A 16734-nucleotide genomic window follows, 5' to 3' on the forward strand; every position below is an offset into this window, starting at 1 on the left:
TGTGATAGATAGGACAGAACAAGAAAGACTTTTAATAATCTTTGATTGCACAGAAAAGTATTATAATACTAAAGGCGCCCATATAGAGCGGCTCAGAGCGCTTATGCGCATCCCGTGCTCAGAATGATGAGCTTGAAACAACACGGAGTCCCAGTGCGCAGATCCGCATAGATAAGTTCAACGCACAAAGGAAAGAGTTACTGATGCGTATTTATTAAATCTGTGCGATAGGATAGTGAGCATTTCTTTTAACAGTTTTAAATCTCAGTTATTGTACCCATAGAATTTACAAATGGCGGTGCCCATTTTTAAGTCAGGAAAAAGGTGTATACATTTAAAAGAAATATATATTAATTGTATAGTTTATATTTATATATAAATAGATTTACTTGTTTTCATTAATCTATTTTACAATACAGAGAGCAATGTGTAACATCTTTACCAGATTTAGTCCTACACTTATTCAATCTCGTTTGTTCCCCACTAAATAACGTTATTTCACCAAATGTTTAGTATTCATATTATATTATCAAATTGTGCTAGCATATATTTCTAGAATAAATTTGCTGCTTAATTATCCAATAGCCTAATTTATAACATTATTTTTGTCATTAGGTTTTTATGTATTTTTTTCATGTTATCTTTCTTTAAAATGAAGTATATTTATATTTAACAGATTGTGTTTGACCCAAGAGTGACGATCAGGTCAACACGCATAAGTATAGAAATTCTACGGATAAATCTTTTTTAAACTGCACAGGTATCCGATCTGAAAAAAAATGGTAATTTGCTCATCAAGTATACGAATCTTTGGAATTAATGGATTTAAAAAGTTAAAAGTAAATGTGTTTAAGAACCTTGATGGAAAGACAAAATATCAAACAAATGATTTACTCTACAGAACAATTAAAACAAAATCTATATCTAGCCAGTGACATGTTAGGATGAAAGTTGACACTCAATTCACTCAAAGTTGAAAAGATTTATTAATCTTTGCACCTTTTTTGTACCAAAAAACAAAACAAAAATAATCATTAATCATTAAGAAATCAGGTCTAACAGTTTTAAATACAAAAATTAATAAGATTAAACATTAATTGGTGTTAAAAGTGGCATTATCATCATTGGCCTTTTTAGAATACAAGATAAGAATCTTGGTAAAAACAAGTCTGCGGAACAAATTCATTCATAACTGGAATGTACACTTGTCAGGTGTACATGTTAGACACTTAAATAAGTTTTATAAAATGCTATAAAAAGATAAGATACAATCCCACTGAAGCATTTTGGCTCCATTTAAGATGAGCCAAGTATTCTGTTGTCAAAGACTTTACCGCTATACATAAATAGATCTCATCTTCAATAAGCAAGACACTAAATCAATGTCAAATAATTCATGATGAACTTAAGCACTGTGTCATGCACCTTCGACACAGGTCACATTATAACAATCGAATAAATCTGTTCTCATGACATTAACCATACCATCTTAAAATATCACTCCAGGTAATGGCTTTGATAGCAAAAGATAAAAAAGGAGAAAGAAAGAAAGAAAAAAATATTTACATAGTTATTATGCAATATGCAAAAGCTTTATGTTGCTTTGGGCAACCCAATATAAGCATCTATCAGTCTCTCTCCTCAGCACATCAGTAAAACACAGTCACATTACAATGTGTGTCAGTTTGAGGACAGGAGAGATCCCGACACCCTTCAGATCTTGCTTAATGCCTCTATAAACGGGTTCCACTCATTGATCTCTGGGTCATACAACTCCATGGTGTTGAGAAACTCATTGCCATCAAAGCCCCCGACTGCACAGAGCACACCGTTCAGCACAGCCAGCCCTGCGTTGCTCCGTGCTGATGTCATGCTACCCAACATCCTCCACTCGTTCTTGGCTGGGTCATAGACCTCCACACAACGCAGAGCGTGAGAGCCGTCAAATCCTCCGACCACAAACAGTTTCCCTGGAAGCAATTGGAAATTACTTAATTGAAGCGAAGCCCTGAATCTGACAAGCTTCAGTAATTTTCCTAACAGTGAGACTTTATAACCCTGCCAGAATAAACAGGCGGAATATAATTAGCTGAAAATTGACTTATCCTCAGGCCATCCAAGATGTAGATGATTTTCTTCATTGGAACAGATTTGGAAAAAATGTTATTACATGACTTGCTCACCAATGGATCCTCTACAGTGAATGGGTGCCATCTGAACAAGAGTCCTAACAGCTGATAAAAACATCACAATAACCCACAAGACTCCAGTGACACAAAAGCTGTGTGTTTGTAATAAATTCATTTTTAAAGATGTTTTTAACCATTTTTTGGATAAGTTATGAATCTCCTATCCATAATCTTGCTTCCTCCAAAGAAGCAGTTGTCTTGCCTCAATCGGGAGAGAAATGTGCACAGATCAAACACTGTTTACAAGCGAAAATGCTCCAAAATGTTCTAAACAAATATGTCGGAGAAATTTAATGCGAGAGAACAATGTTCTAAACAAATATGTCGGAGAAATTTAATGCGAGAGAACAAAGGCAGATGGACTTTTTTGTGTTCATTTCATCAACGGAGACAAAAAATATTCGTTAACTAACATTTTTTCATAGCTTTTTACAGGATATAAATGGACTGATGGACTGGAGTCATGCGTATTACTTGTGGATTATTGTGATGTTTTCATCAGCAGTTTGGACTCTCAGTCTGACTGTACCCATTCAATGCAGAGGTTTCATTGGTGAGCAAGTAATGTAACATTAAAGTTCTCTCTAAACTCACCTTCATCTTGGATGGCCTAAGGTTGAGTACATTTTCAGCATTTTTCATTTAAACACGAGTCTCATTTTACCTTCATACACAGCTACACCAGCTCCACGACGGGCCAAGTTCATGTGGGCCACCAGGGTCCATGTGTTGTTTGCTGGGTTGTAGCGCTCTACTGAGTTTAAGCAGTTCCAGGACTCAGCACCACCAATCACGTACACAAATCCATTTAGCTCGCAGACTGCTGCCTGATGCCTCCCTAAACACAGAAGAGAGACAATATACAAGGTGAATCACACATTTAGGGTTTTGCAAAAGTCATTTCAGAACATAAAATTTAATAGACATACTGATGTTGAGGGGTGCGCAGCTGGTCCACAGTTTTGTCACTGGGTCAAAGGATTCACAATTCTTCAAGCCCTTTTGGCCACATGGATCAGATCCACCCACCACAAAAAGCTTGTTTTGCAAAGAACACACACCTGAGAAGAAACAGGAGGAGAGATTATTCACCCCTTTAATGCCCTATTTTTATTTTCAGCCTTCAGGACCGAATAGAAAAAGCTTGCTTAAAACCATCACAAATATTCAGTAAATTGTTTAGCAGGAAGTAAGGCCTACCTGCATTGCAACGGTTAGTGCGGAGCTCAGGGACTTGAATCCACTCATCAACCTTAGGGTTATACATCTCTCCACAGCTCAGCTCATCTGAGTGACCGTTGGAGCCACCCATCACGTACAGTTCACCCTGAGAGAAAAACATTCATTTAGGTTTAACGGCAGATGCACCACAGCTGCTTCGGGATTAGAAACTGTGTATTCTCTTTACCATTAGGACAGCCATCTGGAAGCGAGCTCGTGGAGTGCGCATGGGGGCAATGAAAGTCCAGCAGTCCTTCTTTGGGTTATAACACTCCACAGTCCTCAAGCATTCTTCTCTGTTATAGCCACCTTGACAGATAACAATATGCACATCAGATCTCCACACCTAACTCCATTTATGATTTCCATTCATGACGATTCTCTTTCCCATCTTATGTGATGATACATATGCGGTGCTTTCGTTTTATATTTGTTTTTCTCTTGCTCCACCAATATAAACACTCTGAATGTTTGTTTTGCAAAATTTGCATGAACCCACAAGGCCCAAATGGTATGTAAAAAAAATCTGCAAAATAGACTGAATGAAGCGGAGTAACATACTTTAATTGGAAGCTAATCATAAGTTATTGTATTTTTAGCCTTATAACTCAACTAAGCTCTTTAGTTTATTTTAAGGACCACTTTATCAATCTCTAGGCATGCATGCATACCTGCAGCAATGAGCTTGCCATCAATTTCAGCAGTTCCCAGGCCTGAGCGAGCATAATGCATAGGCTTCAACAGCTTCTCCTGCAGATCTTCTGGTTGGGCCTCAAAGCTCGGGCTCTTCAGAACACATGGCGTAGCAGATGGGGAAGTACGAGGACTGGTGTGATCGTGCAGGGAGATCACACACAGCACACCTCTCAGAACAGCCAGACACAGGTATGTGTTGTCTAGAAATGAGCAGACAGAAAGGCTTAGCACCCTGACATCCAATTAATTTAATAAATACACTAATACATGCTTAATAATTGCTTTATGCAACTCAAAAAAAGAAAAAAGAAAGAAAAAATATGTACATACATATAAAATAAAAAAAAGACTAATTGAGTTTTAAAACCGAATACACTATTGGCAAAAAGTTTGGAAAATGTAATTATTTTTAATGATGTTTTTGAAAGAAGAAAAAAGTATCTTCAGCTAACCAATGCTGCATTTGTTTGATCAAAAATACAGTATATTCAGTATTGTTGTGAAATGTTAGAATTTAAATTGAACTGCTTTTTATCTGAATATTTTAAACAGTAATTTATTTCTGTAATGGCAAAACAGAACTTTCAGCAGCCATTGCTCCAGTCTTAAGTGTCACATTATCTGTCATAAATCATTCTAATATGCTAATATGCAACTGTGAAGCTGATTTGGAAGACGCCATTAAAAATAAATGAATTTATTAATTTATAAATGAATTAAATAAATGAATGCCATTTTATTAATCAAAGAACCCAGAAAAAAATACCAGTTTCCACAGAAATATAAAGCAGCGCAATTGTTTTAAAGGGGTGATGAACTGAGAAATCAAATTTCCTTTGATCTTTTGACATATGGTCAATGAACTATAAAAACATCCTGTAAGCTTCAAAACTCAAATCTTTCTCCTTAGTTTAAAAACAGCTTTTATTGAAACCAAGTAGGGCTGTGGCAGTGGCAGATGTTAACCACCGCAGTGGTAATGGACCAACAACTGCCAGTGACGTGGTGTTGATTATATATATATATATATATATATATATATATATATATATATATATATATATATATATATTAGTGGTGTCCAAATTAGCGCGTTAACGCAGGCGATTAACTATTTCAGTTTAAAGCGTTAAAAATATTTAATGCAATTAAGCAGGTGCTGGGCTCGAGTTGGCCACCCCACTCACAACTGCTGCTTCTCTCACTTTTCTCTTGACAAGAAGTTAAATTATTTAGTCTCAGAACTACTGAGAATACGAGACGTTTCAGACGCGCTTACTTCAGCACCAGGCGTGAGTCAAGCAAGCATGGAAACTGTACTGTGCTCGCAGTGCGTGCTCTTCTACAAAGTGTGTAGACACTAGGCAGACTAAACCTGTTGCGAAGCAGCGGTGTAGCGTCCGGTGAAGACACGGTTCACTGTTTTGCTGCCAAGCAAGTGGCACATTCCCAACAAGGTCCATTGCCCAGCACAAATTTAAACTGCTGAATGCATAAACTGTATTTTCCTGCACTCAAACCTGCCAGTCTAAAAGGAAACGTTGTGTATGGTGTTTGAGGTAATTTGTGAATTAAAATAGACTTATAATCTAAATAAAACAATTTGCAGCTATAACTGTTATTACACTTGTATACAAAACTTTGTATTATGCTTGCAATAGTGTGACGTGCACTAACACCGAACGGCAACCATTACAGCCCTAAAACCAAGCTCAGAAAAAGCATTGTTTTTGATTGTGCCACTTTATGACGAAATAGTGTGGCTAAGCCCCGCCTCCACAGGAGAAGATTTATGCCTGCTTCTACATCACTGCCTCTTTAGCCCCGCCCACTGATACACACTTGTAGTAGGTGGAGAGGAAATACTAGAGACGCAAACACAGGGTTACTCTATCAACAGTACAGATGACATTACAAGATTTTAAGACACTGCAGTGTAAGTTGTGAATAAAAGTCTTTAAATTGCCTTCCTTGTGATCCTAACATTTCTAGATCGAATGCGAGCCCTGATGCGTCATGTAGTGAATCAATTTCTCTTTCAGGTCAGAAGCTGCACGAATGCTTGGAGGATGTTAGAAATAGAGAAGAACATCAGTTTACTGTTGGGATTTGTTGTCAATCCATGCTGCCCTGAGACATGGAAAACACCGGATCACAAGCTGATCACATGTGCAATTGTGCGCGCTTCACTTTGAAACAAGCAGTGCAAACATACTTGATAATTCATATTGTTCGCTTTTGGGTTTAATTTGTTTGACGGATACTTGCCAAAACAATGGCGTGAAACACAACATTAAATAACTTATGGTTATATGAGAAGAATAAATAAATCACAGGTTTATTATGTAACAGGCTGCCACAGTCTAGTTAATGAATGGGAAACACTGCTTTTTACCACTACTGCATTGTCTGTTCCAGAATGTTTGATATAAACTGAGTATTTATAGGTTTTTAATCCAAATGACCCATGTTATTTTCAGAGTACTTCACAGCAGTCCATCTGTGGTAGCACTTTATTTTACAGTCCTGTTCCTCATGTACATACTATGTACTTATTATAGTAATTACAATAACTATGTAATAACTAGGTACTAACCCTGAACCTACCCCTAAACCTAACCCTACCCCATGTAGTTACCTTGTATTACCAGAACTTTCTTAGATAAATACATTGTAAGTACACTATAAGTACATGTTAGTACACGTACTGTAAAATAAAGTGCAACCCCATCTGTTATTTTAATAAACAAATCTTTAGCCAATCATAGCAGTGGGCATTAACTTGCAAGTCTTGAATGCGCCCCACCTTTAAAAACAGACCGTTCTGCAGAGACTCAAAAACAGGATAGAAAATAGCCTATTACTCCTAAATTATTCTTTAAATGTAAAAATCACACTGACATTATAAGTGAACCTCAAGAAAACATTATAAAATAATAATAATAATAAAAACTGTAAACACTAATAAGAATTATTAATTATAAATTACATATTAAAATATATTCATATAAAACAACAGACACCTTTAAAAGAAAAAAAAAAAAGTTTCAGAAAGACATAAAAGCTGGTCTATAGACTTACTGGTGGTCTTCTCTGAGGCAATATACTTCCATTCGTGCTTGTTGAACTGGCTGTTGGAGGGAGAGAGGCTGCCAGAGGCACCTGAGCCCATCTCGTCTCTCTCTCGAGGAGGCTTCTTCTGCAAAACCAAACCAGGCACTTCTAAACCTTCCCAAACTTCATCGCCTACCTCTACTGCATGCATACAGTCTTCCAAAGGCTACACCCATTACCTCCCGTGCCAATGCCACCATTTAAAGGGGCTTTCACAGTGCACAGACAGCTAAGACAAGTGGTGGTTCACAGAACTCCCTTTTAGAGCAAACCACTTGAAACTTATTAAAATGGGAGCCATGCTATTCTACAGCAGAGAATGCAGTGTACTGTAAAGGGAGGACTGAAAACCAGTCATGTACCTGCACAAAATGGATGTGGTCATCCTCAGAGCTGCAGACCTCTGCCTGCCCCTCAAGCAGGCTCCCATCATGCAATTTGTGATCTGCTGAGTAGTACAGCGTTTGCACCTGCAACAACAAAACACCAACAAGACCCATGTGGGTGTTTCCATAACAAGAACAAAGCAATGCCTTGTTCCTTGAAGCAGTGGAGTCAGCTGCTATGAGGGAGGTCTTTGACAAACTGTGTGCTGCCTGGACCTTGAGGGAGCCATGACCTTTCACATTTCTACGGTCACTATCATTGTGGAAACTGCTGGAAGAGATCATTCCTATTGGAAGTAACTTCGCTTTGGGTCAAAAAGTTATCTAAACAAATGATCGCAGCACAGTGGGATTGGAAAAAAGTTGCAAGGCTCTCAGGAACAGTGGGCACAGATGGGAACACATGGCTTTTGGTATGTTGACTAAGTATGATTGATGGTTGGGATTTTGCATTCTTCTTCAAGGCTGGACAACTCTGCTGTTGATGTGAATTAATAAACCTACAGGAGAGATGGGGAAATCAATAGGGAGGAGCAGTTATTAGAATCAAATTAACAAAAGCCCAAAATGCCCTGCTGGTGAGAAAAAATGTTGAGTTACAAAGACAATTCAGTTAAATACAGTACAAGGATAGAAAGAAAAGTGGGGAAAACGGACCTAACCTTTGGCTCACCTGGAATACCAGTTTTTCAGTATTTTGAGGAACACGTACTGCAAAATTTACAAGGTTAAGGGGAAAAACTCTGGGGGCAGGAGAAGGGGGGAACTCTGAGTCAACCACTGAACAGTGTAGGAGACATTAGCAAAGTGAAAGGAATGGGTTCAGAAAAAGCCATAATACTGACCTCTTCCATCAGTTTCTCCAGGGGATCTCCATTCTTCCACAGGCTGTGCTGCACCCAGCTTATCACTTTTGAGTACAGTTTGCCATTACCTGGCAAGTTCAGGTTGTCCTCTAGCATAACCTCCAGCTATACAGACACAATTACATATTGTATCATAACTAATTAAATGCAAATAACATATATAAAACGTATTTAACTCACATGAACGTTTATATTTTATGTATTTTTATAGAATATATATATTTTTACATACTTTCAGTCGAGGAAGTTTAAGGAAGTCATCCTGTTCTGAGATCTCCTGAAGATGGTCCTGTATAAAAGCATCAATCTTTCCCAGAAGCCGCCCATCAGCCATGCAACTAGCAAAGTTGCGGTATGAAATGGCACTCTGGGAGTCCATTTTTGCTAGTAGGTAGTCTCCACAGATCTGCAAACAGGATTCAGGAGATCAGGGCACTGTACAGTAGTGTATACACGAGAGAACCTCCATGTAAATAACTGTACATACTTGTTTGACCCTCTCCAATTTGAGCCTCTTTGCTGCAGAATACACATCTCTAACCAGATCTTTATCTGCCTTCAGTCTGTTAACAGGAGATTTTGAGAATATATGAAACCTGTGTGTCCTTGAAATAATCAATGTTGAAAATATAGACCCTTTGCACGTGATGTCACACTCTACTCGCGCGAATTCTGAACGCCATGACGGACGGCAGAAGAGCAATGCTGTAGGACGGACAGCAAGCCAAACAAGTACAAGTTTGTGTTCGTTCATGTAATAAAATGGAATAAAACTGCCTCGTTTTTTTAACTGTGCAGAGCAGTAGCTGAATAGTTAGGCTTACTACGCTACTGTACTTTAATATTGGTCATTATGGTGGTACTTGGTTAGCCAAATATTTTCTGAGGTGGTAACGTTACTTGGTATAAAGAGTTATAGATCCATTGAATTAGAAAGTTGCATTGGCACACCCAGTGAACAATGGTAAGTGGGAAGCCACAATGAACATGTCCTCTAAAAACATAGGCTACGTGTTATATAAATCTTTACTTAAGTAAAGAATAGATGTTAAAAATACAAAATAAACCCTAGATTGATGTCTTATTTTTGCCATTATGAGGTACCTCCCCCGCCGTGAGCGTAGCATTGCGTACCTGTAACCCAGCCAGCTAACGTTACAAAGAACTGGTAAGCATCCAGACTTTTAAAAGTTTTGAGATCAGCACCAGTGTATGGGGATACCCTGTTACCACATAGTGGTACAGATCGTGTGGGTAGACTCTGCAATTTAATGGGGTCCGTGAAAACGGAGAGAGGAAGAAGGTAAGGGTAAGCTTGTTCAATAGAAGAAACCATTAATTTTAGTGTTATATATTTTAAATTGACTGAAACTACCCGCTTGTCTACTTCTGTTAAGCTTGTGCTTCCAGTGATTCTGCCGTCTGTCATGGCATCGTCACGTGGTTGCAAAGGGTCTATATGTAAAAAAAAGATGTTAGGAATAAAGATAAATATACGTACTGGGCTGTGTAGGCATAGTTAAGCAAGATCTCCACAGCATCAGGGTTAAGGTCATCGAATTTTACCAGTGAAACCCCACCAGGTGGCTCAGAGTCAGTGTTGAAAATCTCAAATAGATAAGGACTACAGCAGGCCAGCACAGCCTTATGGGCCATCAGCTCATGTCCACAGACCTGCAGAAAAACCATTATAAAGTATTTTGTAAGTACAGATCTGTAGCCTTTATCTATAGTTCAAAAGTATAAGAAAGTAATACTTTATTCAGCAAGGATGCATTAAATTGATCAAAAGAGCCAGTAAAAATATTTATGTTACAAATAATTTCTAATTCAAATAAATGCTGTTCTTTTAAACTTTCTATTAATTTTTCTGTGGTACGTTTTCCAGAAAAACATAAAAGCCCATCAAAAACATTTATTTTTTTTCGACTGAGGAAAGAAAGACAAACATTTTTGAAGACATGGAGGTGTTAAATTATCAGGAAATTTTAATTTGAAGTGATCTAATTCTTTAAGCAGCACAACTGTTTTCCACACTGAGGATAATAGAACATGTTTCTTAAAACTGGAGTAATGGCACAGAAATAAATAACATTTTAAAATATATTAAAATAGAAAATGGTAATAAAAAAAATAATTTCAAAATATTAATGTTTTCAATGTATTTTTGATCAAAGAAATACAAACTAAGTGAGCATAAGAAAAACAACAACAACAACAAAAACAATGACTACTTTTGACCATTAGTGTACAGCACATTTGTAAAAATATGGTCATGTTTATTTTTCCTGAAACAAAGGTGTGTGTGTGGGGTGGGTCTTACCTGTAGTCTGACATCACAAAACTGGCCGCTTTTACGCAAAGCATTCATCTTGACCACAGTAGAATCAAGGAAGCTCTCGTCTTCAAATATTAAATATCCGTTGGGAGTCATTTTGATGGATCTATCAAAGTCAAGGAGGTAAACATAGCAAAATCCAATAACAGTAAAAAGACTGCTTTTTATTCACAATAGAACTGCACGATATATAATTTCAGCATCTATATCGAGACGTGCGCATCCGCAATATTCACATCACAGGATGTGAGAAGTTTAGTATTGTGATCTTGAATCCAGATCGACCAGGTACCAGGGATTGAAACGCAGGCAATTCGTGGATTAAGTACCAAATTTAACCATCATACAATGAAGGTTCATCATTTGTAAATGTATGTCTTTTTGTCAGTTTAAACATTCAAGCGATTTTAAACCATTTGAGCACAAGAAGCTGCAAAATAGAGCTCTGTTATGCACACACACGGTTTTCTGTCCTCACACACAGAGCCATGCAGATGCACATGAACAACGAATTCCGTTCACTTTGTCTATTTGTACCTGACATTACACTTACGTGGAAAATTGTCACATTTAAACACAGTTGCTTATGGCTTAGGTGAAGGTAAACAATTGAGAAAAAAGGATGTGTAACAGTATATTGGTTCACAGCAGTTTAATGTTCCTGTTATGCTCTGTCTCATGAATAATGATCAAACAACAAAACAGAGGAAAAAAAAATCACTTTTGTAGCTTTAACACAGATTTAGTTTATACAGTGAAGACTATCCAGTGTTATTTCACATTTGATTATTCAATTTCTGTACCTGATACTGTTAGATTATTTTTTTCAAATAGAGCTAATAGAGTCATCTGGTGATTTTATTTTAATATCACAATATATATAGCAGAAAACGAAATATCTCAATGTGAGCTTTTTCCAATATCGTGCAGCCCTAACTCACAAACACAGCACATGTTGAGAAGACCCACATGGAATCTGTAGTGTTTTATACCACATGTTATGCAATGACTGGGTGGGGATATCTGTGAAATGGATTTAAATATGATATAAAATGTGTTAAACTGAGCTGAGAATGCTACACATATTAAAGCTAAATTAGCTAAATGCTTAATATGAACATGTGAGGAGTGGGGGATGTGAAAAGCTCTCTGAAATTCTGCAGAAATCCCCACAGATTTCTGTAAAATTCTGTGGTCACAGATTCCATGCAGGTCTGGTCTGGAGACACACTTACCAAACAGGTATAACAGAAGAACAATCTTGCTCTAAGACACTTTTTAACAGAGGGTACGACACGCAGATGTTTCTGGATAAGAAGCAGTGGCTGCAGCAACTCAAACTTCCCGTCACAGATTGTGTCTAATGTCACTCAGTCGGTTAAAGAATACAAGTACTACAAGCTTGATTACACATGATGACCTGAAGAAGAGAAAGATAAAGATAAACATACTTGTGTTTCTTGAGCTTCAAATCAGAATATTAGAATGATTTCTGATGGATCATGTGACACTGTAGACTCCATTAATGACTGCTGAAGATTCACAGGGATAAATTCCATTTGAAACCATATTCAAAAAAATAGAAAACACACTTTAAATTGTAATAGTTTCACAATATTACTGTTTTTACTGCATTTTTGATCAAATAAATGCAGCCATGGTAATCATAAAAGGCTTCTACAAAAACATCAACACCGCCAGCACAAAAAAAACTATTATGTTCAATTTTGCCATAGTCAGCATTCACACTAATTTTAATTTGTTTAGGTTTACCAGTAAGTTTAGATTTCCATATATTCTACAAATATTTTACAACTGTATTTGACTAAAAGTTTTGTATTGATTACAGAAATTCCCTTGTCTTTTCCAGGCCTGGAAAATCCCAATGCATATTTTTCAAGGCTGTGGGAAGCCTGATTGGGTTTTTTGTACCAAAATTGTAACCACCAACTTGTATTTTTTGGTTCATATCTATATTATGTTTGGTCCAGTAAATATTATTGCTTTTAACAACTTTGTTTAACTGTAAGGAAAAACAATTGCAACATTATTAAGAAAACACAAATTGATTTTCTAAATCTTAGCTAGTAACGTTACATTTAATGTAAAAAGAAAATACAATCCTAATGGTTTTTATGTTTCCGGGTTTATTGTTTGTTGAAGGCGCGAGCCAGCACACGCTAACATTACCCGGGGCGCGAGGAGGAACTGTTCTGTCTAGATCAAACCAGTCCCGTTGAAACACACACACACACAAACACACACACGCGTGACCTAACATAACCAAACTGATAACAGATATAAACGTCTGCCATTATAAACATCGCGTTACTGGGTCTGTCGTAGGCCAGCGGGTCATGTGACAAAGATATCGTGTAATTACTGAGGTATTACATATTTATGTGATTAATGAATTAGGAATACGTGAAAAGAGCCAGCGGTATTGTTAAATGGTTAACCTTAGCTTAAACGAAACGAAAATTGCGTCATTTGTTCACCCAAAATTTCCATAACGCCAATGTGGAACTGAAAGGAGATGAGATTTTAGGCAGAACGACGGCCTAAGCAACGTTAAATATTCACTTTCCAAATAATTAACAGGCTAAGTTAAATGGTGACTGAGGCTGTCGTTCTGCAAATAAAAAAACATAAAATAAAAAAATTCCTTCAGTTCTACAGAACCAGATTTGGTTCATCTTTAATCCTGAACCAAATTACATCTTCAACGATAATTGAAGATGTCATGGTTTTAAACGGTCTGGACGGTTAAAGTGCTATTAATCTGTGGAAGCGATCCGTTTCAGAGATGCAGTTAATGTTAGAAGCTGATTCTTGAGCCATTCACCAAAACAACCATATGTCGTCTGGATATAAAACTGAATATTTTATTGCTCTAACGTTACCTCAAGATGTAGGACAAACGTTTAGATAAAACTGCGAACAGAAAATAAAGCATGGCTTCTCCTCAAACAACACAAACAGGAACACTTCACGAGCTCGACTAACTTTAACACCACTTTCATTTTAAAACACAACTTAAGTTAAATGTCTTACCGATTTCATTTGTCTGTTAAGGATGAAGAACATCATTTCTGCTTGGAAAAACAGTATTTATGAATCCAAAGAACCGCCGTTCACCAAATGTACAGACGACACCGAAGTCCGCGCGCTTAACTGTGCTGCGTCACTAATGACGACAGCACGATGGGAGGGAGAAATAGTGCTCGGCGTCACGTGCTTATAATATGACACTGTACAAGTTCAATAACCGTTTCTAAAAGATGTATTATGTTGTACCTGGAGTTAGCCTATATAAAATAAACGCGTTGCTGTTGTGAACATGCAGTGAGTGTGATTGGCTGTATGTCACCAGCCATTATTAAGTTTAATCAGGATTGCACAGTTCTTGCCCCCAGCAACCAGAACACAGTGCAATTCATTAATGCAGAACTGACCTGAACTGACACTGTCTATATAAATATTCTAGGTGTTATACTTTGGAGTTGGAGTGAATGCTTTGGAGTTCTATAGTGTTGTAAATAAATAGGCCTAGATACAAAGATGCAAAGATATTGCAGGCATTGAAAAAAAAGGAGTTATGATTTAGCAATTTGTTCTATTTCCTCTTTTGGAAATCTGTATTATGTAACTACCTCCACCTTAGCCTGTGTCTCCATGGTTTCCAGCCACTTAGAAAAAGAAACATGATTATGTAGACAGATATGCCTCCTCCTGCCCTCTCTCAAAGGATCCCTCTATGCAAACTTTTTCAGTTGAGAATGGCTTACATAAGGCACACACACAGTTTGACAACATAACTAAGTAATTTTCATCAGTCAAATTCAGGCCTCTGAAAGCTAACATTGCTGATGATACAGCCAGCAGATATGCCATTAATCTAATGAATGCTTTTATTTGCAGTTTTAGTTATTGTTAGGTTTGTATAAGAGTATCAAAGTGTGTTAAGAGAGGAAGATTAAAAACATTTGTCAAGGAAACAAACGTTTCTTTACTTTTTATTTTATAAAATATATTGTAATATTATTTCCAAATGTTTCATTATAGTTTATATTTGTCTATTACTTGTAGTTTATATTGGTGTCTATCTTTCTAAACTTCTTTACTAATATCACCTTAAACTTGTTCACTTGATCTTGACTGTGGGTGTCAGTTGTCTCTGAAGCTGGTTTGGAAGTGATAATAATTAGGAAAAAGGCTACACAAATTAATTTAATTTTCATTTTAAATCTTCCTTTTCTTCCTAACATTGCCATAATTCTAATTAAGATAATAACATCAACAACAACAACAATAGTCTTTATAATAACCTGCTTGCTATTTCCCCACACAGCGTATACAGGCGTGTATACAGTACACAAAACTGTTCTCATATTTTACTGTTCTCTGTTTTTTATATTTTAAGAAGGTGCCATTATCCCTATTTAGGTTTACTTTGCAACAACAGTAAGTCACCTGTACGGTGTCCTTTGTTTAGTAAGCATGGGACCAGTAAGAAGTGCTTTGGTTATGGAAGCCGTTTGTTTGATTTGTGTGGAGATGTTGACTGCCACACACACTATACACTTATATAAGCCACACTTATATAATTAAGACTCCTCTAGACTCAGGAATGAGTCTTATCTAAGTTTTATTCTATTGTTTCATTGGTCTTATTAAATTGAGTTATACATCTATACCGAGGTTTATGATAATCAAATATTTATAAAAACACACTAGCAATTTCCATGTTATTTATTTATTTTTGGAAGCAACTAAGTGCTCACTTTTATAATAAACAAACAGATTTTATTTTAAAGATGCTACTATTGTAGTTCTTAATAATCTTAATTGTTTATATTTCTACATTTTTGTTAAATTTATAGTAATTTTGTGTCGTTTTTTAGTTTTGGTTTTGATTCAATGTACTTGTCAGACTTGTCACTGAGGTATGCTGACATTTAAATCAGCTTTTTGTGAAAAAACAAAACAAAAACTTGTCATTTCATCATGAAGAAGTGAAACTGGCAGATTTCCAGGTGATTCTTGTCTGTAACTGTACCTATCATTAGTTATACCTGAAATCAATAAATAAATGCGATGAAATATACTTATGTATATACATATATTAAATGTTTTTTTTAGGGCAGATCAGACATTTCAAGTGAAGTGACATGACATTCAGCCAAGTATGGTGACCCATACTCAGAATTCATGCTCTGCATTTAACCCATCCAAAGTGCACACACCTACACACACAGCAGTGAACACACACACACACACACACACACACTGTGAACACACACCCGGAGCAGCAGGCAGTCATTTATGCTGCAGCACCCAGGGAGCAGCTGGGGGTTCGATGCCTTGCTCAAGGGCACCTCAGTCGTGGTATTGCCAACCCGAGATTTGAACCCACAACCCTAGGGTTAGGAGTCAAACTCTCTAACCACTAGGCCACGACTTCCCCACAATTTAATTCATAGTTCTCAGTATTATACAAGACATCAGGAATGCCATATTTATGACCTCGTCTCTCTATAATACTTTGAATGTACTGGTTTCTAAGAAATCAAAATAAACAGTGCACACTGTGCTGTTGATTTCTGTTAGGGCTTTATTGCTCTGGATCAATGACCTGGAATATGAACAGAGTGCTTCATTCCTGTGAAATCACAAACCTAATAAATCTAAACAACCTTTTTATCAATACTACAACGATATCCACTTCACATACATTATCACTGGTATTTGAACTTGTCACATGGTGCAACTTCTTTTGATCCACATTTGAACATTTAGATGAGATGAAATGAGAATTTTACATCTACTACAGTGCACATAATAGCAAAGGAAACAGCGCACCCATGTGACTGATATGAAAAGCCCTGAGCGTAATAACGCCACAGTGCACATTTTAGCTCCAA

General features: G+C 36.9%; 1 protein-coding gene across 1 annotated transcript; it reads right to left on the reverse strand.

The window, feature by feature from the left end:
* Nucleotides 1-967: 967 nt before the first annotated feature.
* Nucleotides 968-14017, reverse strand: LOC132155053 (influenza virus NS1A-binding protein homolog B-like). The gene is made up of 15 exons (XM_059563825.1): nt 13865-14017; nt 12046-12230; nt 10796-10916; nt 9974-10146; nt 8960-9035; nt 8705-8878; nt 8452-8577; nt 7583-7690; nt 7188-7305; nt 4082-4306; nt 3598-3719; nt 3390-3516; nt 3119-3250; nt 2854-3027; nt 968-1970 (listed from the first exon to the last, which is right to left on the reverse strand). Exons 3-15 carry the CDS (start codon nt 10904-10906, stop codon nt 1714-1716), a joined length of 1923 nt encoding a protein of 640 aa, XP_059419808.1. The 5' UTR covers nt 10907-10916; nt 12046-12230; nt 13865-14017; the 3' UTR covers nt 968-1713.
* Between the last annotated feature and the right edge of the window lie 2717 nt (nt 14018-16734).

This window comes from Carassius carassius, chromosome 12, assembly GCF_963082965.1.
Source record: "Carassius carassius chromosome 12, fCarCar2.1, whole genome shotgun sequence".
NCBI classification, from domain to species: domain Eukaryota; kingdom Metazoa; phylum Chordata; class Actinopteri; order Cypriniformes; family Cyprinidae; genus Carassius; species Carassius carassius.

Coding starts and splice junctions, on each gene's coding strand:
- LOC132155053 (XM_059563825.1), bottom strand. CDS start 10,906: ATGACTCCCAACGGATATTTAATATTTGAAGACGAGAGCTTCCTTGAT. Junction 7,691..8,451: donor TGGAGAAACTGATGGAAGAG/GTCAGTATTATG, acceptor TTGTTGTTGCAG/GTGCAAACGCTGTACTACTC. Junction 3,720..4,081: donor TGGCAAGCTCATTGCTGCAG/GTATGCATGCAT, acceptor TTATCTGTCAAG/GTGGCTATAACAGAGAAGAA.